General features: G+C 40.5%; 3 protein-coding genes across 5 annotated transcripts in view; 2 read left to right on the top strand and 1 right to left on the bottom strand.

Annotated features, from left to right (window-relative positions):
- Positions 1 to 761: 761 nt before the first annotated feature.
- On the top strand, positions 762 to 10,872 carry reep6 (receptor accessory protein 6). Its single transcript, XM_076079225.1, has 6 exons — positions 762 to 894; positions 4,454 to 4,547; positions 6,855 to 6,993; positions 7,193 to 7,361; positions 7,449 to 7,579; positions 10,649 to 10,872. The coding sequence occupies exons 1-6, from the start codon at positions 762 to 764 to the stop codon at positions 10,709 to 10,711; spliced, it is 729 nt and encodes a 242-aa protein (XP_075935340.1). The 3' UTR covers positions 10,712 to 10,872.
- A 1,100-nt stretch (positions 10,873 to 11,972) lies between these two features.
- cunh19orf25 (chromosome unknown C19orf25 homolog) lies at positions 11,973 to 16,091 on the top strand. 3 transcript variants are annotated; one of them, XM_076079229.1, is made up of 3 exons: positions 11,973 to 12,156; positions 12,730 to 12,896; positions 14,090 to 16,091. In XM_076079229.1, exons 2-3 carry the CDS (start codon positions 12,755 to 12,757, stop codon positions 14,269 to 14,271), a joined length of 324 nt encoding a protein of 107 aa, XP_075935344.1. In that variant the 5' UTR covers positions 11,973 to 12,156; positions 12,730 to 12,754; the 3' UTR covers positions 14,272 to 16,091. The 3 variants fall into 3 exon arrangements, with proteins under 3 accessions (XP_075935344.1, XP_075935341.1, XP_075935343.1); XM_076079226.1 differs by having other exon boundaries at positions 12,715 to 12,896; XM_076079228.1 differs by having other exon boundaries at positions 11,973 to 12,896.
- Positions 16,092 to 19,337: 3,246 nt separating this feature from the next.
- The window catches only part of apc2 (APC regulator of WNT signaling pathway 2), a 34,155-nt gene continuing 25,705 nt past the window's right edge, over positions 19,338 to 27,787 (bottom strand). The window contains exons 11-13 of the mRNA XM_076079220.1: positions 25,794 to 25,988; positions 25,008 to 25,222; positions 19,338 to 24,870 (exon numbers count right to left, since the gene is read on the bottom strand). Of these exons, the coding sequence (XP_075935335.1) occupies positions 19,338 to 24,870; positions 25,008 to 25,222; positions 25,794 to 25,988 (5,943 nt within the window). The remainder of the gene's footprint in view (positions 24,871 to 25,007; positions 25,223 to 25,793; positions 25,989 to 27,787) is intronic.

Genomic DNA, 27,787 nt, shown 5'->3' with positions numbered 1-27,787 from the left:
GAGTAACTTCACACTTAAGTATGTTTTTTCAAGTTTTTAACTACATAATATGAATTTAAATACGAATTTGAGAATGAATATGCTGGTGTTAATACTGGCATTTCTTACCAAATTTATTAGCATTTTATGGTTGAAAAATGTCTCCATATGCCATCTACGGTTTAAAATCAGCCCTAAGCTTACAAGGCTAATTCTGAGATGGAGTCGACCGTTTGGAACTAATCTAAAAATACATAAAAGAATGTTTACGCCCTCTTATAAGACCCGCCTCCTCGCCTCTCACCACATCCCCTATTGCTTTTCACTTTATCTGTAACCACAGTATGACATGACATATGGACAGTTTATCCTGAGGGTGGCGGTAGAGATATGGTAAGAGGGGGGGATCTATAGGAATCTATAGGTTAGAAATCTATAGGATTCATCCTCTCAGGAGCAGGAATAAGATATTCTCATATTCTCATTAGATGCATTGAACCAGTTCATTGTTAAGGTTCATTTTACTGAGTTATACAAAATCAAACATACAACATATATAAAATAAACTTGTATTCCTTCACATATGAAAACCGGAACCTTCTTCTTCTTTGCTTCGTCTCTGTGCCTCCTCTACCTCCCTCCCTCCCTCCCACCCCCTCCCTTCTCACCTCATTAAAGCAGATTGTTGCTGTCGGAGGATTACAGTATAGACTGTGTTTTCCTCTCCGCCGCAGGTCGTCTTCCTCCGACTCCTCTGTTATTTGAGGATCCGTTTGAGGACCATGGGCCTGCTGAACATCCTCTCGTCCATCAAAGACCGAGCCGAGAAGTTCCTAAATGAGAAGAACGTGGTGACTGATTTTCTGGGGAAGTTGGAGGAGAAAACAGGGATAAGGAAGAAGATCATTGCAGTGGGTACGTGATGTCTGTTTCTGTTCACTGACCACATGAAGCACAGAAGCACGTCAGTAATACTTTACTGACGATTCTACTGTTCTGTTTATATTTAGTAAACAGAACCTTATACCTTCCTGTTGCATGTTAGTGGATAACTGAAGAGGATTCAGGTAATCCTCTTGTGAACAGCTGCTCTCTGTTAACATGAACCTGTAAATGTTCAAGTTTTCTGGGTCAACATTTTTGCTCTTATCAATATTTTATACTAACGATGGACCAAATGACTGCATGTGATATGCAAAGAGTTGTTTGTGATTATCTCCAACTCTGCAGGTTTGTGGAGCTTTTCGGCCTCTTTTAGCATTTTGGTTTTGCAGCGCATTTTTGGGGTCAAATGTGGGAGGAGACGGGTGAGTGTTTTTTTTTTTTTAAAGGTCTTTGTGTTTTGACAGAAACAGACACGGAAAATTATTTTTGGTCATTTCAATAGGAGATTCATTCGTATAAAACAAAATATAGATTTAAGCTTTTGATAATCAAAACATGAGGGAAAAAAAGATAATGGGGCAGCATTCCGATTAAATAAACCATGAACCGATTAAATAAACAATTTCTCCCCCGGACATCTTGCCCAGATAGCTTAATTGATTCAATCACTGTTTGTGACCCATGTAAACGCCCAACTTTGGGGAATTCAAATCAACTCAAATCCAGGAAAGGTTTGAGATTTTTTTCATTCAAAGGTTCTATGTGTAACTTTTTACACATATTCATTTTCATTTTTATTGCAAATGCAATGTAATCCCAACCGAAGGTAAAGTAACTTAAAAAGTTTAGACTTTCTCGGTTGCATATGAAATGTAAAGGATTTTGGAGGTTTTTTCTCTGAAAATCCAAAGGATGTGGCCTAATGTGAGTGCCTCTCTTCAGCTCCTCTGCAGTTTGTAACACTGGCTGACGTTTGCTTAGAAATGGAATAGAAATGTCATTAATAACAAGGGTTGTCTGAATGTTACACAGAGAACCATTAAACATCAGAAGTTTGTTTCAGCATTAGCATCATGTTCAGATCATGTTAAAACATTATCATGGTTAAAGAAGCGTGTTAATGACGCTGATGCGGTAATAAATGATTACTCTTTATTCAGAGCAGACAGAAGCTGGAGGGGCGTTGGTGTTTCTGTATGTATAAAATCCAGTTTTTCTGTCTCCTTGTTACATGCTGTTTCTGTGCCAAATTCATTTGAGTTTATTGCTCTTGAAGTAGTTTTGATGTCTAATGATTATATTTTTGTAGTATTGTTCCTGTATATACACTGCACAGCTGCCACTCGCTCCATAAAGGATCTGGCTGACTTACGAGAAGTAATTGTCATGGGTGATTTTAACAGTGATTGGCTTTCTGACGCCTTCAAAAAGATCCGTTGCAGTCTTAATTTGTCACAGCTAATCCCTCAGCCTACAAGATCGAACCTAAAAAAAACCCTCTGAACTCAACACTGATGGATTTAATCCAATAGGAGTAATACATTTGTTTCTGCTGGTATATCTAAAAGATAACTCATATTTTCAGTCTTTCTATTTCCTCTGGTATAGTTCCCAAAGTTTGGAAACTGGCTCATTTTATAGCCTAAAAGAGGTGACAAGAGCAATCTTAACAACTATAGACCTACAGTATATCCAAGCTGCCTTGCAAAGGTCCTGGCATCTCTAGTAAATGACCATTTGAAGGTATATCTGTCCGGCGCTTCCACTGTAAGTCCATTTCAGTTTGGTTTTAGAGCGGGTCACAGTACTGTAGCTGCTGTTACTTTGTATGTAATGACATTGTGTCAGCTTTAGAGCTGCACTGCAGCATTGTTTTGTTGAGACAAGCCTGTTCTTGCAGAGGCTACATAATATTGGATTTGATGTTTATGCATGCAGTCCGTTCAGGAATCAGGGAGACAACAATCTCTTAATTTGGGAAGCTCGTCCTGAGTTTTCATCAGTGACAGTTTTAGGTCCAGTCCTTTTCACTACATTATATTTATATTCCACTAAATATAATAGAAGATAAAACATAAGCTAAAATCGAAAAAGATAAATCAAATAGTAGAATAAAAATGACAGTGTAGTTACATTGTAGTGTGAGATTTGAATAAAAAGTCCCAAATTGAATTTAATAAAATGCAGCGGCAAATTAAGTTTTAAGCCCTGATTTAATGGAGCTGAGAGTTTGTTTCAGATGTGTGGAACATAAAAACGTTATTACTACACCCTATATTATCTAAAAGTGACAAGCTTGCTTAAAGTATTGATCCTGCTCTTGATGTAATGGGGACAGTTAGGTGCAGGAGGTTGTGGTGGCCCATTGTTGCCGTGATGCTCTGTATCAAACTGTGCAGATGTTATGAATAAATAATATGATAACCAAACAATAAAAATGGAGCTCCTTTGTTGCGTAAAGTATTCAGCAGAGAACATTTACTGAGCGGGGAACAGCAGTCTATTCATACCACACTGATGCTCATACAGTGGATCAGTAACACACTGGCATGATGTCACTGTAGTGCCTGGTGCACAGTGTCCCCCACTCTCTCTGCGTCCTCCTGCAGTATCATTATAAGAGATTATCCACAGAGACAGAGAGCCGAGCAGACCGGCCTCCATGTGCGAACCGCCACATAAGCTGATCAGAGGTAGGACACTTTTCACACGACTTCCTGTCTGTCTGCTGCGCTCACTGAGACATTCAGGTGGTATCTGAATATCTGCAGAGTTAGTCGGAGAATCCTTGTGGTATTTAAAAGTCGGTCAGTCACTTCCTTCCTTTTTAAAGGAAACACTCAATGTCTGTTTGTTACTCTGTAGACCTCCCAGTTCAGTTTCATCAGGGAATTAAAGGAGCTTTTGTGTTTAATTCTGCACAGATTCAATACATTTCTGATTAATTTTAACATCCATGCTTGATGCTCTGATGACCCACCAAAGCCGAGCAGCCGCGTAGGCCAGATTTTAGCCCCAAAGTGGTCACCCACAAAACCCTTTCGAAACTGTACTTAAAAAAAATAAAAGTTCAATTTTGATGTTATTTTTTTTGTCTTTATTGGACAGTTTGACGTGAAGAGGTAGCCAGGAAATGGGGGGAGAGATGGGAGAGAGGGGAGAGAGGGGAGTCAGCGATTGGAAGTTGATAAAGGTCAATTAATTGGATGTAAATACATTGGTCTTTTGTCTGTATATTTGAACAAATAAATATGTAATTAAGTGTATGTATACAGATATGTAGGGTAATGCATACGTGTGCACAAATGTATGTGTATATTCAATGTTTATATATTCATGTGTTGATATGTCTATGTGTATGTGTGTATTTGTATGTATACGTATGTTAAAGCTAGAGTAGGTCATCTTGAGAAACAAGCAAGCGTTATTATAATAAATAATCCAACTGGAAAACCCAGCCGAGTGATGCCAACTCTTTTCCAATGAAAGTAGCTAGCAGCGCTAACTGAAACGTTGCTAAATGTAGCGAGTAAGTCGCCAAGTCGACAACACTGACCCGCTCCTTGTGTCTCCTGTGTGTCTCGTCCAGGTGCCATCTCACTGACCGGACTCTACCTGGTGTATGGATATGGCGCCGCCCTCCTCTGCAACCTGATTGGTTTTGCCTATCCAGCATATTATTCGTGAGTATTTTATTTCTATTAAGTTACAGATCTGCTTGTTGTGTTTCCTTCACTCCCAGGGACATGAACCAATCCTGAAACTCTCCTCGTTTAACCTGAGACAGGAGGCTGAAAAACACTTTAACAGAGGAATCAATTACGAGTCCCAGAAAGCATTGCAGTAAGAAACATCCCATCAGAGAGCTGCACACTCTGTTGGGGGAAAATGCAGACTCGAGAATCAGTTCATGTTAATGGAATCATTGCGATTTGTGGATTCACTCACAAAGAGAATTTGTTTGGTTCAACTTTTGTGCATCCAATCACAAATTACTTGACACTCTTGACCTTGCTGATCTTTAAACTTTCTGTTTATGCGATTCAGAGCATTAACATTAAAGCAAGCGACTGTTTGCTGTGTGAAGATATAGTGGAGTAATGTCTACCTGAGAAGAGAATGAAGTCAGTTGGTATGTCACTGCTGATTTTACAATAAACAAAACCAGCTACAACTAACATGCAAATTCATTTCCTCGTGCCACTTTCTGGTCTGACTGTGCACTCATTTCCACTGCATGGTTCAGCTCAACCCGACTCTACTCAAACTACTTTTGGTACCAGGTGCTGTTGTCAATTTAGTTTTCCACTGCAGATAGGACCCCCTCAACGAAGCTCACCGGCATAATGATGCTGCATTAAAGTGCCGTGAACTTCTCTTAACGTAGCACAACGCAACCCAACAGAGCAACTTCGGCGGTTGACCACGCCGTTGTTTTGCAGGCTGAGTCGAGGTCGTGAGGAGGAGGTGAATAAAGAGATGTGATCACCATTGATGGTAGCTTGGCTATTTAAAAATGGCACGTCTGTGCAGGATGTTACGTGTCGCGTAAGTGACTGTTCTCTCTGACCAATCAGTGGTTTGCAGTGTTTTAGAAGCTCACTGAACCTTAATCGAGGTGGTACCACAATATCTCCCAGGTACCATCCACAATTTTTGCCAATGGAATACCAAAAAAGAAAAGTTCCAAGAGATTCAAGTTGAGTCGCGCCCTACCATCCGGTGTAAAAGTGGAATTAGCGATTGAGCGTTTTTCAGAAAATCTATTTAAAAACAAAAAAAACTTGACCTGAAACTTTTTTGGACTCAGTCTTGGACTGCACCACTGTAGACCTGATTAAAGACGTCTTTCTTTCCATGTTGGAATTTTATCTTACTTTCCGATCAAGACAATAGATGAGACCGATACTCAAACACAGGACTTTTGTCCAGGAGACAAGTGGTTTTGTCCCGTGCGAAACTAAAAGTAAACGTTGCCATTTTGTCACGTGAGTCTTTTCGTGAGTTGTTCGTGTTAGTGTCAAGTAACACACGTGAGTTGCTCGTCACTCGTCACTCGCCAGTCACGTGAGTGGTTAGTTTTTGTAAGTCAAATTAACATCAATTATTTTTTCTTAAACTTAACAAAGTGGTTTTGTTGCCTGTACCGGATACCTTTCTATTCCCCTGATTAAAAGGAATCCAATACCTGTTTTAGACATGTGGGCTTTTCCATTCTCCATTTATCTGTCGAAACGCATGGAGCTCTTTTGTCATATATGAATATTGATCAACGTTTGATGTGTTTATCACTATTTCAATGTTATTTCCTACATGGCTATATGGAAATAAATCGTCTTTTAAAGTAAAACGGTTAACATATAAACAGTAAACATGGAGTATATCTTTATAAATTGTATCCAAAATATTGCATTTCAGTGTATTTTTTATCAAATTTACAGTTACAGTTGTAATTGAGTAGGAGAAGACATTCAGTTGCATCATTATCTGTGGGATCTTCATTATATACATTTTAGATTTGTATACTAGGCGAGGATGAAACTCTTCCATTATTGCATTTTCTCAAGAATGATATTATTTTAGTTTACTTACGATTTGTATTTGTTTTGTTTACTTATCAAAGGATATCGGATATAAGCTTTATAATTGAGGAGCTATTCCTGTTACTTTTTGGGTACGTTATTTTTCTGAAGGATAGGGCAAGCACATAAAGAGACACATGATAAGCTTATAAATTAAAATTGTTGCTGAATCTTCTTTTCTTATTCTTTCGACACCACAAATATTATGAAGACCCTTCAGATGTATCTTTTGACCCTTGAGAATGATCTTAATAGTTCTTCCACCCCTGTTTGTGGCGTTGAACTGAAAGCCTTCACCAAAGCTCTACTGTATTAGTACAATAGTTCTGAAGGTCTTTTTTTAGAGATAAATGTATTTTTCAGCTCACGTGAAATATTCTGACAGGCTGTTTCCTATCGTATCTGCAGAATCAAAGCCATCGAAAGTACAAGCAAAGAAGACGACACAAAATGGCTGACGTACTGGGTGGTCTATGGCGTCTTCAGCCTGGGCGAGTTCTTCTCCGATATTTTCCTCTACTGGTTCCCTTTCTACTATGCTTTTAAGGTGGGAAAAAACTGAAGAACCCATGATTATCGGCAAATTATTTCAACCGGTTATCTTCTAAACAGAACTCGGTGAACAGTTAGAATCGCTTTTCAAAATCAAAGATGATGTAGAAGTCTGGAACCAGGCTATGATTAATGGGGTCAAGGTGCACACGAAGAAGTATTTGTCTAGTAAACCAAGTCCTCTGTGGTTCCAGTGTCTCTTCTTGTTGTGGTGCATGGCTCCTATTTCGTGGAACGGCTCCCAGATGATCTACAACAGAGTGGTGCGGCCCATCTTCCTACGCCACGAGGCCACGGTGGACAACTTGGTGAGCGACCTGAGCGGCAGGGCCATGACTGCTGCTGAGAACCTCACCAGGGAAGGTGCAGACCAGTACATTGTGGTTACACACCAGTATTAAGCATTTAAAAAGGTATCAGATTGAATGTTCCTTCTTTCCTTCTCTTCAGTCCTGTCCACGCTGATGAGGAATAAAGTTTTGGAGTCTCTGGGGCCGTCGGCCGCTCAGCTTGAAACCAAAAGTTTACCAGCTGCATCAACAGCTAATGTAGCTCCTTCAGAGTCGAGCGAAGAACAACCAGTATGTAAACCATAGCTGCTTCCCCCGCCTCCTGACAGTTAGTCCACCTTAAAGGCCTCAGTATGCTTTCAAATGAACTGAACTTTAGACAGAGCCAGGCTTGCTGTTTCCCTTCTTTTTCAGCCTTTATGCTAAGCTAACCATGCCCTCTGACTCAGTATCACCAGCATACCACTTCATCACTTTAACTATGACCTTTGACATTTCAATCCCTCTGTCCTCATAGAGCATGTAGATACACAGCATCGTGCTGAGTTAAGGTGTGTTCTAAGCTAGCATTTCTGTGTTTTGATTTGTTTTTTTTAAGTAATTTTCATGTTGGTTTGGCCGAGATGTTGAATGTTTTTTACATCGAACACACGATTGGCATCTCAAAAACTTCAAACAAGATTGTCATGAGATGTCTTGATCAAGTTCCTAATCCCTAGGGTGAACATGTAAGGACCTGGTGACCCAAAGCTAGCTCCCTTGCGAACTGTCTAATAACAAGCTGGCTATAGAGCTATAGGTTGCAAACAGGCCAGGTGTTTTGTCCAACACTTTCATATTGTGGCTGTAGTAGCTACATCTGGGGGACATTATAGCAGAACTTGACACTGTTAGTATAAATGCAGTTTTATTGGTTATTGCAGTTTGAGTTTATAGTTAAATCTGTATATATCAGTGTCCTGATGGAAGAAAATGCTGGATTTTACACAATATAAAATGAACTGTTTGTACAATGAGATTAGAGATGAGGACTAAACATGCTTACCCAACTGTCCTGTTACTTGTTCCAGCCTTTCCTGGGTTAACCAGTATGGTAAGTCTACTGGTGTGCTGTTAGAGGTGAATGTGGTGTGGTGGTTGATAGAGAATGAGCACCTCAGTAACCGTCATAGAGCATCAGTGCTGTGGTTGCTTTAAAGCTGAAGCAGCTTTTGCCTACGGTCGTTCTGTTTGACTGAAGCAGCAGACGGAGCAGACAGGATACTCCTTGAAGACCTTCAAGGAGGTCTTCAAGGAGACCTGAATGAGCCTGAAGGCCTCTAACACCCCCCCCCCCCCCCAACCTGCTGCTCTTAAGTACACTAGCAGCATCAGCGCTGAGAGACAGCAGCTCAGAGACTGACTGATATTTTTACAAATCTGCTTATTGGTTTATAAAGTCACAAATAACAAATAACAAAAGCAACTAAACGACCACTACCGACTCCAACATGGAGACGGACAAAAAACGTTTGAAAGATTGTAACCTGGAAAATAATCATTATCTGCAGGGTTTTTAGCAGATTATTAAAAACAATTTTTTTTTAATGTATTAAAATAGAAACAAACCAACAAATGGCATTAGAGGTGATTTTCCTACTTTTTTAGCAATATGATTTTATAATTTTCTAAAATGTCTTTCATTTTATAAATCGAAAGAGGCTATACGTCAAATGGGAATCATTTAATTGTAATATTATTGTGTAGTACTAAATGGGCATACAGTTTTCACAGTGTTTTAAGATCATCATTTTAATCTCTGAAACATTACAGACTGAGAGTTACCAGGATCCTTTTAGATGCAATTTGTTATTATAATGCCAGTTTTTAATATAATGATTAGAATAATGAATAGATTATTTTAGGTATTCCAGTAATGAATTTGTTATCAGTAGATATAGTGAATAGGTCATTGACGTATTCTCATCATGAAGAAACTGATTGACGGTGTGTTATTGGTTCTTGTAGTTTTGGGCATTTGATGAAAAGAAGTTTGATGGCTATTGTTAACAGAATAGAAATGTCTCTAGTAGTAGCAGAAATGTTTTCTTTAATCTGAAGGTTTTTAATTGTTGGTTGTGTGTCTGTTCTATGTCTGCACGGCAGGCTGAGCTCAGTGTAGACTGATGGTAAGTCATAGATGGAGACAAACAAAAAAAAAAACACAACTACTCATGCTTGTTTTTTCAAGATCGGATTAAAGAAAGAGATAGAAGAGAAATATTTGGCTGTAATTTGTTGTTTATAATTTGTGTGATTTGTGATCTTGACATAACAAATGTGTGTTTTTCACAACACAATTTATCTTAAGATCACAGAATACAGTCTTTGGAATCATGAGGAAACAAGCTTGTAGAAATACATTTTAGTATTAGTCTTACACTTAGTGTACTGTCATCTTGGACCTGATGGGGGTTCCAGGCATGGGCACGCCCCCCACCTGTACTCGTTGGGAGATAGCTTTCGATAAAAACATAAAGTAGGGTGGTTCTCTTATAAGAGAACCACCCTACTTTATGTTTTTAAATGTTTTAATGTTCTAGACTGCTTTGAATGGGGGGGCAGTATACTGCCCCCCCATTCAAAGCAGTCTAGAACTAGGCCTGCTTGTACTATAGCTACCACCACCCTGAAGTTCCCACTGCTAATCAAATAATCAGATTGGATGTCTCAGCAGAAAGATTTCTGGTTAAATGTTTGTCATAGCCAACAGGTACAGTGTATTGATCAGTTCTCTGTATTGTGACTGATACAGAGAATACAACTTCATTTGAGTGGGAGATTAGTCTCAGGATCATGACTGAATTAATAAATGTCTTATTGCAGGATTCAGAATATGATATAGTGATGTCTTAATCGTGATTCAAATTTAACCAAAATTTAAAATGCTAAATATAATGCCTCTTGGTTAAGTTTTAATTACACAGGTCTTTAATTTTCCAATCATTTCTAAAGGAGTTTCTTGAAAGAACTGCATAATTTGGTAATATGTATAAGAAAAATCTGAAAAATTCCCAAATAAAACGGCACTAAATATGCATTGGATAAAACTCACTCTTCTGCATTTTCAGTTGACCTGCTTGGTTACACTGATAATTAATAGGAATTAATGCTTTGGAGGTGTATTAAGTAAACACAGTCTCCATTTTACTGATAATTAGTGTTTCTTCCAGGAGACTTCCTTGGAAATTATAAGAAATGTTATCAGGAAATGATTATGAAATCATGAACCCATTAAATAATGCAGTACCCTTTGTTTTTTAAACTTATTTCAGCAGCAGCTTTACCGTTCTTTTTCTTTTTTTTCAGCCCTTCAGATAGCAGCAGAGGAAGAGGAGGACCCTCAGTGAAGAAGAGCAGCTCCATCCTCACAGATCCCACTGATAAAGAATATCACATGTCAAAGAGACTGATCAAATGTTATATTTATATACAAGTCTGTAACATCAAAAACTCAGACCGACTCTGCAAACTGACTGATTTTAAGAACGTAGTTTCTTATTGCTGTTTTCATTTTATTTATTTGTATTTATTGATGAATAATGCAAAGCACCTGAAACTGGCTCATAACTCTCGAACTCACTAGCTCACGTTTAGCAGGCTGCAGATTCTCTACCAGGTGGAGCTGTGGCATCATTGTGAGAGCAGGTCTTCACCTGCCAACCTGCAATACCTATAACATAACAGCAGTTTAGACCTGCAGGTGTGGACACATCAACGGTGCCTCCTACAGGCAAAGAAAGTAACAGCTGCAAAGATTTTAACACCTGCAGATGGTAGTGGTTCAGCTTACTTTTTTTCCTCCTTTCCAAGCTTTTTATTTGTGTGTTTTTTTAGGTTTTATATTTAACACCATTTGAAACTGTTTCCTTTTATGGAAAGATGGTGCATTTCAACATCTGAAGGAACTCCAGCTCTGCAATCGGACATTTTTCTCTGGGCCTGTCTTCGGGTGCTTCGCATCAGTAACAATGTGTGTCCTTATATAGTTTTCAACAGTGTTTCTATTTATTTTTGTTTTGTTTATACACATCAATGCGATTCTGACCATGATATGAAAATTACGTTATGATAAGAAATAAACAATGCTAGTCAGCATAAAGCTAAATGTTTGCCCTCTCTTTCGCATGACGTACTGCAAAACAAGACATCTTAGACACAGTGGTTCTTTGACCTAAATACTCACTGTTACAAATTAGCAGGAAAAAGTACATCTGAGGCTGCTGAGAATGCCCTTAGTTTTGCAGGCATTATCTACTATACTGTTATTTATAGCCTACTGCTAACAGCAAAGTTGTCAAGGATTTTGTTGATGCTTCGTAGTGTCATAACAGCCTCTTAAGGCCGTGAGAATGGATTTGAAGTCATTTCTGTTATTTAATTGTCTTGTAGCCTACTTAGTGTTTTATGACAGTTTGATTCATGGCCATAAAAACTAAGTAATTTATATATGCTATATTTTCAAATGCATGCCGTATACGTGACTTATACGTTCTGGATACTAGTGAAACAACATCAAATACTTATAGTATAGTAAATGATCAGTAATAGCTTTTGACCAAACACGAATCCACCATCTTATGACGTGTTGTGAGGGCGTGGCCTATGTAGGCACTGTCAACGTACTGACGTGGCAGGCAGCACGTTGACGTGCTGACGTGCAGTACGTCCATCCAGCAGACTTGCATGGAACGTGTCCTCAAAACAATTTCTGCACTTTCAGCAGCGTTTACCGATTAACCGTCTTTTAGTCCGGTGTAAGTTGCTGGGACAGTCTAGATACGTGCTGGGACTCGCCCGCTGTCTTTCAGTAGGACGACTAAACACCGGTAAGCACCGACAATCTGTTAACGTTATCCTTCAGGCTTCTTCAAACAAAATGCTTATGGAAATTAAACTCGAGCTGCTTAGTGACAAACAACACTTTCTTGTATGTTATCCCAACATGTCTCGTGAATCTTACGGTCCTTTAGCACAACTCGAACATTATGACATTTCACTGGTCAGCAATTAATTGGCTACGATACGCCCAGATCCATTTAGCGTTAGCTAAGCTAACGTTAGCATCCTTGTCCTCGGCGTGTTGACGCCAGGGTAACGCTAAAGCACTAAACCACAGTTTTAAATGTTGACCTTTATTGAAGTAATACTTAAAGGGTGATTCGTGTTGTTCTGAATTGAAGAGTAACTCAAAGTTGTACTTTAATCTACTCTCTACGAAACGTAACTTTGTATGTAACGCGACACCGACACACAATTTAATCTTCTTAAATACATGTACATGGGGGACGCTTACATCTGTAGGTCTGTGGGCTGAATTAGTAATAAACCGCGGATAGCCTAACATTACATGGTACATTTTCTGCATCTGTCTTTTGTCAATAAAGTCTTGACCCAAACAGAAGGTCGAGCCTGCTCTGCAGCAGGATGAATATTGGTTCTAAAAACAAGAAGAGGGTGGTTCTGCCCAGTCGTCCCGACCCCCCTACTGTGGACCAGATCCTGGAGGACATCGACAGAGCCACTCCCAACGACCCCGTCTTCAGCATCCTGGAGAAGACTGGACAAGGTGAGTCCACTCAGACCTCCAGAGTCGGACAACACTTCTTATATACAGTCTGTGGACAACACTCCTGTCAGGCACAATGAGTATGATTTAACATTATCTAAAAAAACAATGTATGGAGTGGACCCTTTCAGTCACCACTTATGACCCCCTGATAGTGTGTTGCAGTGTCTATATCGTCAGAGATGCTGCCCTCTGCCTGTATTTTCTCTCATCTTTTTACTTTGCTGTGTATGGGGCGTTTCTCTGCCACTTGCTCTGCGTCTGCCTTCAGGGTGCATCCCAAGAGGTTTTATTGTTTCCCGATTTTGTGCTTCCCCGCTCCTCCGGCTTGCCTGAATGCAGGCTCCATCAAATTCAACCGCTATAATCCTGACATGATGTTTTCAAATGCAAACAGCTGCAGGCATCAAATTATTATGTCCACAACAACATTCTCTTTAATTCAGCACTAACTAACTTTATTTCATGTTGTCATATAGACGGGGCTGTTTGTGTGCATATAATATATATCAATCAGTCAAATATAATATGTTACTGTATGGTACTTTTTGTACAAACATTTGTAGTGCTTCACAGAACAACATATCTAAAGTGTATATTAGATATAGCCTATGTGTGCGTTAAATACAAAATGTACGACACCCGATCATTCTTGCTGCATTATGCCATGTTGTGAATTGAATTAATAGTAAATATAAAACTTGTGATGAATGTTGTTATGCTCATCTGACTGAGGTCATAAAACACAGCACTATAACTAATCAATGAAAAGCTGATCAGCTGTGCCGTACCTCATATTTAATTGACGGTGCTTTAAAGATGGTCCGAGGAGAGGATGTCTCATTTGTTAAATACCTGTTGCCTTGACTCCTCTCTCCTCTAGTCTCTTCCTTGCCTCCTCTTCATAATTTCCCGTGTTCCAGCTAGACTGAAGATCTCTAAAATCGCTGGCTGGTGTTGTTGAACCAGGGAGAAGGGGGCCACCTTTGAATGCTGTTTACAAACCACAACTGTCAAATCCTACTTATTCTGCCTTTAACTACAGGAGAACCAGTCAGTAGACAACGGGAGAGCCAGGTCAGATCAGTACACTCGTGGAGAACAATTCTCCTGTTGCTCACTCTCTGGTTCTCCTGTAGTTTACAAAATGTTCTTCCTCAGTCTACTGACTGGTTCTCCCGTTCCCTTATCAGATTCGCACCGGCCCTCAGACAGCGACGTGGACTTGCAGTTCCAGCAGTGTCAACAGTACCTGGAGCTGAATGAGCGGCTGCAGGAGTCGCGAGGTCGACTGTTGCGACAGAGGGAGGAGCTGCGAGTGGCGGGCGAGCAGCTGCAAAGTGACATGGCAGAGGTCAACGGTCAAACACTCTGACTCTACCTTCTGTTGGAGACTTTCCTCTTCTTCCGGGACTTTGTTTATCAGGCGGTGATTCACCTGAATCATGTCCAAAGTGCCCTTGAGCCAGACACTGGCGGGGCCTCAGGAGCCCCGGTGTCGGCGGCTCCTGACCTCTCGCCTCACACCTGAAATATGTATTTTTGTGTGAGGGTTGCTGCTGATGTTACCGGTGTGAAATGGTTTTGCATTAGCGGTAACTTGCATACAGCTGAAAGTACACCGTACAATAAGGCTGATATCTTTATCATTATCAATTGATGAAGCAATTTACTCCAATTAATCATTTGATATACAACATATCGTCATAAATGACAAATTAGCAGAGTGAAGCGATGTTACATTTGCATATTTTTCCTGGACACTACTCGGTAAAAACATAATTTGTTTTGAAGTGAAGGAAAGCGAACTAATTGTTATGTTTAAGAATCAAAGGATGTGATAATTGTCAATCGTCAAAATTGTCGTGTCATGGATTTATCAGTCATATCAGCATCTTTGTAAAGTGTTGAGATGTGAAGTCAATATTCATCTCGATTTATTCCCTGAATGTTCAGTTTGTGTTAATTCACCTTTCTCTTGGTTTCCCTTCTTATTTCGGTTAGTTCCTGAACTTGAAGTCCGAAAAATCCCAATCTCTATTGTCCACCTGTCCACCTGATAGCAAGTTGATATATTTTTCCTGTGAGAGTATTCAAGATTATCCTGTTATTGGAAATTCAACACAATTAAATTATTGTGAATGTTTTTTAGTTTTTTTTATTGCAATCACTATCGTCCCATCCCTACCCTACATGTGGCATTGCATATTTAATTGAAGGATAAAGCTTCACCTCTTTTCTGGTGTCAATATGAATATTGAAACAGGTTTTGCTTTCAGTAATGAATACTGATGTTCGTACTAGATATTAAAAGATTTCTTCCTGATGTTCTTTCAACACAAATGATGGAGGACAAAATCCATAGTCCTTGTTTTGTTCCAAAGTTATTTGAAGCTAACATGAGGCTTCCTCAGCCTGAAATGATCAAATGAAGATATCATTCAATGTTACCGTCTTTTTAGTACCAAATTCAGTGTTTTTCTTACTATTCCTTCACTGCAGCTCGGCGAGGCAACTCCCTAAAAGAGGGCATTTGGTACTAAAAGGACTGACTTTGGGAGATATCCACATGGTCTCTCTAACTGCTGAAGCATGTCGTTAACTTCAAATAACTTTATATTTTAGAGAATTTCATCCTGCATCCCTTCTTTTGTAATGTATCTTAAGATAATCATTGAGTGGCAAAATTTATAAATTGCTGACAAACACTGTAGGTACTGGAAAAATCTGAATAAATACTAATTACATATTCTTTCTTGCCTTATTTTCCTGGCTTTGTTAGGCTGAACAGAAGGAATTATTGCAGTGACCAAAACTTATTTCAGTGTTCATATGGGCTCCTGACTGTCATTTTAATAGACTTAAAAAACTGTGAACCTATCCTTTAAAACAAATACCTCATAATGAACAAAGATATTTTGTTCAATTATTTTTTTAAACTACCAGTTATAACAGTAACGCTTGGTTTTTAAATGGATTAACAAGAACATCCAGTATTAACAACCAGCACACCATTTCAATGGTGAAGCATCGAGTCGTCTGCTCTGAGCGATACATCGCTAGTCAATATCAAGTTTTTTTTGTCTTTATTCCACCTCCTAAAACTGGCTTCATGTTCAGTCTGAACACCTCTGTATTAACAAGGCGTCGGTGTATGTGTCACAACAGAAACCAAATAAAAAGCAGTGTGGATGACGTCATGTTTTGTCTCATCTCTCTCCTGTAGTGTTTAACAGCTTCTCACCTGCATGAAGGAAAGTCATCACAGCGGTTTAATGAAACACATCACTGTTTTTATTGGATGAAAACATTTATATGACACACTTCTGTTGCATTGCCTATTTCACATGGCACCAGAACTCCTCTGTGGCCTTGTTCATGCATTACAGGCTGGGACCTCGCCCCCTTTATGATCAGGTGACACATCACCTTGATGACTCGTGTCCATAACACTAAAGGCTCCAGAGTCCTCTGATGATTTATCTAATTTCCAGCTTGGACGACATTCAGTCACATTTTTGTTAAAACGCTGTTCTGAATTCATTTGGGCGTGAACTTGTCTAAATCCTCATCTCCAGCCAGACATGAACAAGGCCGCCGACGGTAATGACGGATAAACTTCAGTGCTCTCTGTTGGCTTTTAAACATGGAGACAAACTTCCCGTCCGTCTTATTCACACAATTTTCATCCTTTCATCCTGATTTTCATTTTAGGGTCTGCTAAAGTGATTCTCCACCCGAAACCTGTCTTTATTAGTATCAAACCGGGAAAGTTTACAAATCCTCATTTCAAGCCATCGGCTATGGGCTCGAACTAAAGATTTTGACTTTGTGAAATTATGTTCAGAAGTCATTTTAAACCCTGTGGTTTTATATTACCGTTTGTAAACTAGTAGTGAACAGAACAGAAGAATGAATCTATTTCCGTTGACTCCCATGGCTTCAGCCGTCGTCTGGTCAAACAAAAGCAGTCTCCTTTCAGTCTATTCCTCTCATAGATACAATCATTTGATTCACTACGATATGGAAAGAGCCAGATAGTCATCTGAAGTCACGGCAGTTCCATAATTCACAGAAATGTTACTATTCACGTAATTCTTCATACATAAGCACAAACTATCGTGACTCAGGACAGCTAATGTAATAAGCTGCCATCTACGTGAGTTCTTGACAGAAAGGAAGCTTTGTGCACACGCAGTAATAACATTTCCACATGCACATTTCCACAAAACATTTTACGAATTTGAATTAATTTGATATATTTCTCAACCTTTTTGTTTAGCTACAAACAAGGCTGAGCATGTCGAAAATAAATTGTGCAAAAGTGATGGCCCAAATTGATTTTCAAACTAGAATTTCAATGCAGAGTTTTTACAAAGGGTGATATACAAATTATTACAGATAAAAAAAAAGATTTCTGAACATCATTTATCAAGCTCAAAACCGTATTCCAACCCACGTACATCGAGTGAGGGTTTGATACTGACAAGATACAGTTGATTTCGTTGGAGTAGCACTCATCTTAAAATCACCAGTGGGGATTGAAAGGTTTGCATTCAAAATGGACTTGGGCTTTAATTATACTCAAAACATGCTTTGAAAATACAGTAGGATGGTAAATATAAACCTTGTTATGAATAAAGAGCCCCTTCGTGTAGATTCGTTCTGTACAGCACTCTGCTGTCTTCACTCTCCCAGCACACAGAGGAGTGATGGTACAACTACAGAGAATATTCATCGACTTTATACTTGACTTCTTCTCAACCTATTACTATTTTTACAGGAACACAGTTAAGCAGATATTAACACGTTCAGACTTCTGTAAGGACACAAGTCCATCGACTCGAAGCCCAACCATCACTGAATCATATCTTTTTGTTTCTTGACAGGAAATACTCAACAGCAAACAGTGCCTGAATCTAGTAGCAAACAAATATGTCATCACATTAGATGAACAGAGGTATGTAGTCCCTTTGTCCATCTACACTGACAGTTTATAGCATTATAGGTCTTTGTGGCACTTGAATACAGATGGCTAGTAATGCTCTTGTCGGACTTTAGAAAGTGTTTTACCTCTGAATAACATCATTGTCGTCCATTGTCCACAGCGTTAAGAAGTGTGTGTACAGTCAGTAGTTATATTAGCATGCTGTCAGGGAGCAACACAGTTTCTTTTGCCCACCAGGAAGCTTTGAAGATTTTGTATATCTGCATATTATTTACAATACTGATTGAGACACAGCACAGGAGAGTGTGAAGTTAATCAGATGATAGTTGGGAAAATGACAGGATTTGCTATAATATGTCCTGCAGCAGTGATGGAACTAGAGTCTAGTAGGTGTTGTGGTAAAATGTTGTTATAAACCATATCCTCAAATTAATAATTTCAGAGCTAAATTTACTTATTTAATTCACACAAGTATAGCCGGGCAATATGGCGATATCTACTGTGCAAGGTTATATATATTGTTAATTTGCCAAATTGTTTATTCCGAAAAAGCTTTTCCACAATTGGCTTGTCAATTATTTTCTACAGAAAATCTATTTCACAATATATTATTAGTGATATATATGAGTCGCCCTTAAAATATTGTTTTTGTGAGCTCAAAATACCATGTTATGCCTCAGAATGACTACATTTTTATTGTTTACCAATTTTTTTGTTTTAAAGTTCAAGATTTAAAAGTTTTCATCTCGTCAACCTGTAATACGCATTCATCAGTCCAAGATCACAATATAGCCTCATGCACAAGACAAATGGAATAAAAGTGATTGCACTATTAATTTGAAGAAATGTTTTATCAACAATGTAGCCCCAACCCAACTGGGCTCTTCATGGAACAGGGAAGGTCATATTCAGTTGATTGGTGAGGAAAAGGCCCAAACTGTTGATGTACATACATGTGTGTGTATGTAAAAAATACTTTACATGTCAATTGAGTCCCTTATGAATCTCTCAACAGTCCGACTTAGTTTGTACATGTTCAGGTAAAAGCCCAGCTGAGTAATCCTTCAGAAGTTTGCATAATATTCTTTTATCAATTGTGTCCAATGGTGATTAATGTGCTGAAATCAAGTTAAATGTCTTTTGCTTCATGTTTCACTACATTTCTACCAGGCAATGATTATTCTACAAATACAAAAAAGTACAAAAAGATGCACTTCGGTTTCATGTGAGATTGTGTCTCTGAAGTGCATCTCTAAAAGTTATTGATGGTCTGCTCATGTCAAACATGTCTCGATGCATACATCCAACCCTGTATGAATGGTAGATGGAGGCTGTGGACAATTGTTCAGAGAGCAAAACTTGAATGCAGTGAATGGGGAAAGTAAGGGGTCAATGCCCGAGGTAAAGGGACCAGCACACTCCTAATCTGTCCACCTGAGTGCTGAGTTTCATCCAGGAACACAGTAGAGTCATTCGTGTTGATACTTAACGTCCTACGACTCACTTTTTCCCCCTGACTTTACATTGATTGGAGCTTCTTGGCTCTGTGTGTCTTGCGAGCTACAGGAAATGGGGCTTGGGGTGTAATTAAATGGAGTGATTCGGGCAGCCTTGCTAGGGGATCCTTGGCGGAAATGGACAGCTCCACCCACGTGGATGTCTGACGTACCTGTGGAGACGGTGCTGTGACTCTTAAGTGAGATGTCTGAATCTCCATCTTGTAGGTTACTCCCAGAGGTAGCACTCATCTTTCTGAGTAGCGCAACTCGTTCAACTTCCTCTGAGATCACCCAAGTTGTTTCAACCGTTGGAGAGGTGCTCGAGTTGGTCTTGTTATTCGAAAAATCTTCTGTCTGGACTGTCGCATCACTTGTCTTGCGTGATGCAAGTAGAATGGTTGGTAGTTTTCCTGGAAGAGCTGGTGACTTTGGCTGTTGCCCGTCAGGAGAAGGCACCAGAGGTAATGCATTGGCTGGCAGAGTGCTTTTCAAGATCTGAGGTACATCTTCATCCCTGATCCTCCTCCATGTAACTCTGTCATTTAGCCGCGATGCAGACCGGTGCCCTTTCTTCTTTGTATCATCTTCGCTCTTTGCTCTTCCACTTGAATCGGATGAAGACGAGCGAAGGGAGGAACGGCTGGTCACTCGGCTCAGTATGTTAATGCTTGGTGATGAGGCGTGACGTTTAAAGTTGTCTTTGTCTTGTTGCTGCCTGGGTCCAGACACCCTGGTATGCCCGTTTCGCTCAGCCACCCTGCAGGGGCTTTCAGAGCTAGTTCTCCTGTGTGTGCGTCTTGCAGATAGGTCCCTTTCACTGGAGGTCGCTCTGGAGAGGGTTGTCGTCTGCTTTTGAACGCCGCGGTCTGGCCTCTGGACTTGCTGTGTTTGCCTTGGACTTTTTACTTGCACCCTTCTCTGGGTTTGTGCAGTTATCTTAAGTTCCTGACAGCGTGATGAGCAAAGGAAGACAGCTGAAGCTCCAGGAACTGCTCTGTGGGGTGATCCATTCTGAGATCCAGGCATGTTGCGTGCAGAGCCACCCCTTCTCAGCACAGTTTGTGATTCCTTAATGAAAGTCAGCTGTCTCAAGAATCCATTGCGCTCAGACTCACCACTACTTGAATGGACAGAAGTCATCCTGACCAGTCCAAATCGATTGGCAGGGGGGACCCTTTTCCCGTTGACCTGATTGGTTTGTCTGGTGGTTGTTTGGTTAGTTACCAGAGGTGACAGAGCTCTGGGCCTTACTGAATTTTGCATAAAAGGGATTCGGACAGGTGACTTTTGAGTTTTAGGGGGTGGGGACTTTTCATTTTTATTCACAACGGGAGAGCGTCCTTTTCTTTCCGGGGGACTACTAGCTGGCGGGCTACTAGGTGGTGAGGCATTCTTTTTCTGGATGGATTTATTTGTCTGAGTCGGGGATGTTATCTTCTTCTGCGACTGTTTGGATGGTGTAGAGCTTTGCGATGATCCAGAGGATGAACTTTTTGGTAGCCTTGGAGGTGGAGTAGAGCTCCTCTTTGGCAAAGACAGTTCAATGTCCTGCGGGTGACCTAATCGGTGAAGGCTCTTTGATCTGTGCTGAGCCAGGTTTGGATTCTTTGGAGCATCTGTCTTGGTTGGTACTTTTCTGGGAGCAGGTATTTGTGATGGAGCTGTCTCTTTTTTCGGCGTATAGATCACTGTCCTGCCTCTAAAAACCATTGGTAAATTTGGAACTGGCTTGCGCTGTGCAAAGTCTAGAGGTTTATTTGCCTTTTTGTCTTTTGCAAACTTCCTTTCTTTAGGTGTAAAGCTGGATGTTGACATGAATGACATGACTGATTCAGTCTCTTCAGAGGATGGGTCCTGAGACTTTGATGCCTGCAGTCCAGTGACAACACAATTAGCACCTTCTTGTATGGCTCTCCATTCAACACTATTGAGGTCTGAATCTTTATCCCATGCTGTGTCATCACTATCCATTTCCTCATTCCACCCATCAGAGGCCTTTTGTTTTTGAGTATTTTCTGCTTTCTTCTTCCTTGCAGCAAGCTTCCTTCTCTGCTTGGGCATGGCAGATGTTATGCATTTCTGAAGGAGGTCATCCTCCGAATCCATGCTGACAGAGCTTGGTGAGCTTGGCTCTTCATATTGGCTGTGAATGTTCATAAACTTTGTTTGTTTCATCATATTCAGTGTTTTGTTGTGTCTGTTTTTGTACCAAATTTGCTGGGCTCTTGATTGATGATCCTCAAACTCTGCATCACTCAGTGAACTAAGTGAGGAGCTGAGTGAGTAACATGCCAGGGATTCATCCTTCATTAGATTCTGTTTTATCCTGTGAAGTCCCCTGGGCATTGCTTGTGAATTATCAATTCTGCCAATATTTATCATGCTCTGGGAAAGAGTATTTCTATTTGCTTCCCTGATCTGTTTTCTACTTGTTCGTTTCATTACTTCATTTTTGTCAGCAGAGAAGCTGTTACTGTCCTCTGAAGAATGTGTCGTTTGTCGGTAGACCGTTTTACCTTTTTGTGATCCCACATTAAGATTACTTTCTGTGTTTTGCTTAATAACGGGCAGATCCAGTTTCCTGACTGGCCCTTGACCTTGCCTCTTCTTTTGTTGGTTAGGAGACTGATCACGATTTCTTTGCTTTGCCACTCTATCGGCTACCTCTTTGCTCTGCATAAGCACCCTCTGAGTGGGAATGATATGTTTGGTTGTTCGGTTCATTTGTATCTCAGGTGGGTAGTTTATTCTGTTGGGTTTATGGAAGTGTGAGAATATCCTCAAGTCTTCTATCCTCTTTGCCTCATCATTGAGCGATTCCTGTTTGTTCATACCTTTTGCTGTGCAGTCTTTAGCCCCCCTCTCCTTCACTGGATACTGAAGTGTTTCGTCACTTAGCGATGTTGTGCTGGAGAAGTTGACTGGTGTACCTTCTGCAGAATCAGTGAGGGATGAATCATCAAATTTAAAGTCCTTTTGTGGAATGACAATTCTCCTCCCAGGACACATCTGGGATTTGCCATTTGGAAGCATCATGTACATTGGAAGATGCATCTGTTTTCGGATCTGGGAATTGAGAATATGAGGAGGGATGGTTGTCATCAGGGAAGGTCTTATTTTTCGGAACTTGGAGGGCATTGCTGAGTTGATGCATTCCTTTAAGATTTCTATGTCATCGTCAGAATTGCCCTCACTATATCTCTCACAATGGTCAAATCCTTGCTCATCCTCATCAGGGAAAGGAAGATTTCTGTCATTTTGCTGGAGTAGGGGGGTCAATTTCAGCTCCACGTCTTTTTGTATGTAGTGTTCGTGAAGAGGCAGAGCACTTAAGCTCGACGCACAAGAGAAGTTCTCACTGGGCTTTTCCACAGTGAAGTAGATCATAGTGTCCAGGTCAGGAGGAAGGTTAAACCTCTCTTTGGAGTCTGCAATCTCCATGAACGTTCGCAGACTACTTTCCCATTGGCCCGCTATTCCTGTGGCCTGTGTTTCTGGTCCATTTGGTTCAATGCAGCATGGAGTTTTACTTCGACTAGGAGGCATGGTTTGACCTGGGCTGTCGGGAAGATCACTAGGGCTTATTGTTCCATCAATCATCTCACTGCATGGATCACTTTGGATTGAGCTAACAATTGAGGAAGCCTCAAAGCTGCCCAGTGAACTGACTGAGCTACAGCGACTCATTACTAGGGGTGTCTCGTGGATGTAGTTCTCAGATGAGCTGGATGGAGATCTGTCTTCAAGTATGGCTGGTGAAGCTCCTCTAAGGAACACCTTTTCCCTTTTGGCAGGACAGGGAATCTCAATGGGATCGGTCTCTTTGCTGGGGAAGGTTTTTGAGTCAGTCATCAGCAGCTGGCTGTCACTCAGATCCTCCAAGGTTTCATCCTCTTCAGCTCTCTTCACCACTTCTCCATCCTCCACTTCAATTATTTCTAATGACGAGTCACTCTCTAGCTCATTCTCACTTTGTCCATCCAGCGCGCCATCGCCAGAAGAGAGGGAGGACAGTGAACTGCAGCGGGAGAAGCAAATCGGGGTGTTCTCCACTGAGTATTTCTGGACTGTCTCCATTGACCCGATAGTTGGGCTTCTGGTGGATGTCATTGGAGAAAATTTTGTAATACTACCTCCAGTCATCACAGTAGGTACCCATGCTTGCCTCCTCATTGCTTGGGCAGCCTGGACATTGATGGCTGTCTTTGCTACACCAAATTTGGCAACACTCTGAATGAGTGGGACCTGTTGATAAGAAGGAGACAGTTTAATTGAAGTCATGCTGACATCAGAGGAGAATTTAGTTGATGCACTGACAGGTGTTTGTACAGGTTGATCCTGGTTCTTTTCTGCATCTGTGCTGCTGAGCTCTTGATCTCTCACATCTTTGTTGTCCACATAATCTCTCTCAGGAATATCTTGCTGGTTCGTCTCCGTCAGAACAGCAGGTCTTACATTAAGGTAATCTTGATGAGCAACCTTGAGATCAAGCTGATTGGGTCGTTGTTGCATCATAATAGCTCTTGGAGCAGGTCGCATCTGGTCTTTGCTGCCGCAGTAGCCATCACTGGTGCTTCCACTGTTTAGGCTGTCTGTTGATACACTTGTATGGGCAGTTTTGAGGCGCAAGAGAGCGTGGGGTCTACTGAGGCGTTCCCTGTGGGCCAAGCTGCTTGTGTCAGATAGACGGCAAGGGGGGCATGATTTTGCCCGGGCTTCATTGAGTTCATCCAGTCCGCAAGTCCAGTCTGCCAGGTGATCCTCAGAGCTGAGGCTAAAACTGTCCTCAGAGGATGTGTGCATAGTGATGTCCTCCACTAACCTGTCAATCTTGGCTACCGTGTTGGTGATCTTTTTTGCTAGCTTCTCTGCAGCGGCAGATATATCGTCAGCGGGAGCAAGTCTCTTCTCGACCATCTGAGGCATGTCTACATCTCTTTCAGGTTCAGTGTCCCTCTTACGTGCTTGGTTTTGAAGGAAGTTAGAGTTGGTAAGAAACATGGACAGCATAGAAAAGCTCCCAGTGTCCAGGGTACTGGAGACATTTGGGGCCTCGTCATCATCAAAACAACCAGAATCAGATGCATAATCCTTTGCCAGACTCTCAATGTGTCGTAGCGGCTTGTTAAGGGTCAGGTGCTTGGGGCTCTGTTTTTCAACAGTATCAAAAGTCTCTGCCAGGTGTTTGGCGTCCAGCTCCGCCTCCAGAGCTTTCTGTTTCCTCATATAGAGTGAGGGCATGCAGGAGCCAGGGGATATCACTGCAGTGTCCTTATATTTTAGGGGTCGATTGGTGAGGAGATTCCTTAAAGCTGCGGCACTGCCCATTGCTATCATTTTGTGCTTGGAGTGGATAAGGTTGCGCAGCATGCTAACTGCCCCAAGGTCCCACAGCAGCTCCTGGTCTTTCGGACTTCGGGCAGAAAGGTTCCAGAGAGTCCCGCAGGCGTTGCTCACTATGGTCAGGCTGTGGGAGCGCAGGTGCTGCAGCAGAGTGTGGAGGCAGTTGTGGTCCCTGAGGATTTGCCTGTAAAGCAAGTTTAATATATTTCTTAGTTGTGTTATTTGAAAAGCTCCAGAAAAAGCTAGCAAGAGGCCCTTGAGTTTTACAGTTTTTTATCAGACAATGTCAATGTAATTTCAGTTTGAGTAGCAGAAACCTACCTGTAGTCTTCCCGTGTGGCGACCAGACTCGACACATTTCGAAGAATTCCTCCACCGCTCTCGATAATGGCGAGCGAGTTGGTTTGACAGCGGTATGTCAGCGTGCTGACCAGGAAGCCCAGAGCGCCTTCCACTGAACAGATTGACACTTTGTTGTCGACGCTGTGAGCCGACAGATTCCATAGAGCACTCAGGAGGCTCTTCAAGGTCGACTCCTGGAAAACCAGTAATACAAAAATGAGAATAATCCTTACTAAGAGTGTAAAAGCGAGGGAAACATTGTATGGGAAGTTGTGTGCCGGACTATTTCTTGGCTGGGACGAACAACTTCCCAGAGTCTTCCACTGGTTGCCTAGCAACAGCTCAGAGCCGAGAAATAGTCTTGCACATAACCAACTTGTTTTTACACTTTTTGTATGGATTAAACCGTTGCAATAGAACACATTACTTGGTGAGCTTCAGAGGTGTTGGTATGTTGATTATTTTTACCTTTGGACAGAGACAGGCTAGCTGTCTCCACCTGCTTCTTTAGAGTAAGATAAGCTAACGGGCTGCCAACTGTAGCTTCATATTTAAAGTATAAGGAGGAACATAAATAAGTAAAAAATACTAATTGATGTATCCAAAGCAGACTATTTGATCTGTATATAATGATCATGTATAACTATTTCTTCCAAATAAATCTTAAACCAGCCACAGTTGTTGTATGTACTTTATCTTGCAAAACATCTACAATATAGATCCTCACATAATTCCCTGTGTGTGGGCTGGTTTGTTTTGCGTTACCTTGGTGGCTTGTAGGGCACAGGTCATCAGTGCAGAAACGCAGCCAATGTCTCTGAGGACTGTCTTGCTGCTGATGTCGGCCCTCCAGGACAGGTTCCTCAGGATGCTGGAGACCACCTGATGAAGTTCCTCACTGTCAGAGGACAGCTGGGCCACCAGAGCCTGCAGACAGCTCTTCTTTGAGCACAGAGTGGCCTGAAGGGGAAATAGGTGTAGGTCAAACAGACAGACATTGCATAGTTTGTTGAAAAAAGTCATAAAAAATTATACTACACTATATTTAAAAATTCATAGTATAATATGTGGAAAAAAAACATAAAATCATAGTATAGTATGTCGAAAACAAGTTATATAATGCCCGTAGGAACAATGTCCATTCTTGGTTAAAGGCTCTGGTCTCTCTGGTCTTGCTGACCACATTTCTCTTTTTGGAGAACGCCATGTGGAATAACTTATCTGACTCTCAAAGTTCTCCGACTACTCGGTCTCTCACCCCGTCTCCCCCATGTGAATACTTACTTGAGTCGGGAAGTTTATCAAAATACACATATTTGACTGGCTGAGTATCATCACGCCATGTGATTTACAACGCATATAATTTGCTGCGCAGGTTAAATTAAAAGGGAGAGAAGGGGCGAGAGACCGAGTAGTCAGAGAAGTTATTTCACATGGTCTCCAAAAAGAGGACTGTGGACAGAGAGACCAGAGTCTTTAACCAAGAATGGACAGACTCTTATAGGTTAATTCTTCCCACGGGCAGTTTAAAACAAGTATGTCTCATGTATTCAGAGACCGTGGCGATTAATAAAAGCAGCAATGTGAAGCGCCACTATAAGACAAAGAACAACTTGAGCAAACGCACCCACTCAATATGATCAGAATCCTAAAACACATGAATTCACTGTCCAACAATGATGTTGACTGAGAGGAATAGAGCTGAAACAAGTGGTTTCAATAACCACAGATAAAGTCCCTGCACACAGAATTCTCTTTTTAGAAGATGAGAATATATTATCGTGGCTTTTTTGGGTCACTTCACACCTGAATGAACTGAATTTAAAGCTTCAGTTAAATTCATTTGTCTAAAATTAAGTACTTTATTTTAAGATGCACATTTTTCAAAAGCTTTCTGTTATGTAATTTATTCTTAAATGCAACCCTTATTTTGCTTGAAATAAAAACATTTATTTATTAGATTATGTATTATTTATAATTCATCCAATTCAATTTGAAAACTGACAATAAATATTGTTGAGATATTATTCAATTGAACTTTATTTGATTTGACACTCAGTTGTTGACTACATACAGACGTTAATACTACTGTTGGCTACTTCAATATATATGGCACTAAATCATAGCGCAAGTTAGACATTGTGATGTTCCGGACCTTTGCAGGAGGAAATTCTCTCTAAATGGACCTCGGTGAATTTTAATGGAATACCCCAGGTATAGTACGTTAAAAAAATCATTAATTTATAGCATAGTATTTTTTTTAAAAGTCATAAAAAAATGTGGTATATGGAGAAAAAGTCATGAAACCCATAATATAGTATGTTGAAAAAAGTCATAGTCAAAAAAAATCACACTATAGCAAGTCATAAATATACCATAAAAAGTTGTATATAATTTCATAAGAAATTGCATGGTATAGTAAAATGAAAAAAGAAACATAGTACAGTACGTCATAAACAATTTCAGCTAACAATATGCTAATGCTAACACCAAGGCTAACCGTGACAAAAAGCAATCAATTAGGTTGGGAATAATAAGCAATAAGGTTGGTGGAAGAAGTATTTAGATCTACTAAAGTAAAAGCAGCATTATCACACTTACAACACAAGTAAAACTTCTGCGTTGGAGTTGTAACTTAAGTAAAAGTTTAATTGTATGAGCAACTCAAAATGAATAAAAGTAAAGTACTCATGTTTTTTCCTTGTGAAATGTTTACTTTAATAAAAGTGCCGCTTTCAAACTGCCGCTGTCAGAGAAAT

Source organism: Anarhichas minor, unplaced genomic scaffold (genome assembly GCF_050575085.1).
Source record: "Anarhichas minor isolate MPS153535 unplaced genomic scaffold, ASM5057508v1 ptg000071l, whole genome shotgun sequence".
Taxonomy (NCBI): Eukaryota; Metazoa; Chordata; class Actinopteri; order Perciformes; family Anarhichadidae; genus Anarhichas; species Anarhichas minor.
The sequence above is the reverse complement of the archived record's forward strand: the minus strand, read 5'-3'. Positions and strand labels throughout refer to the sequence as shown.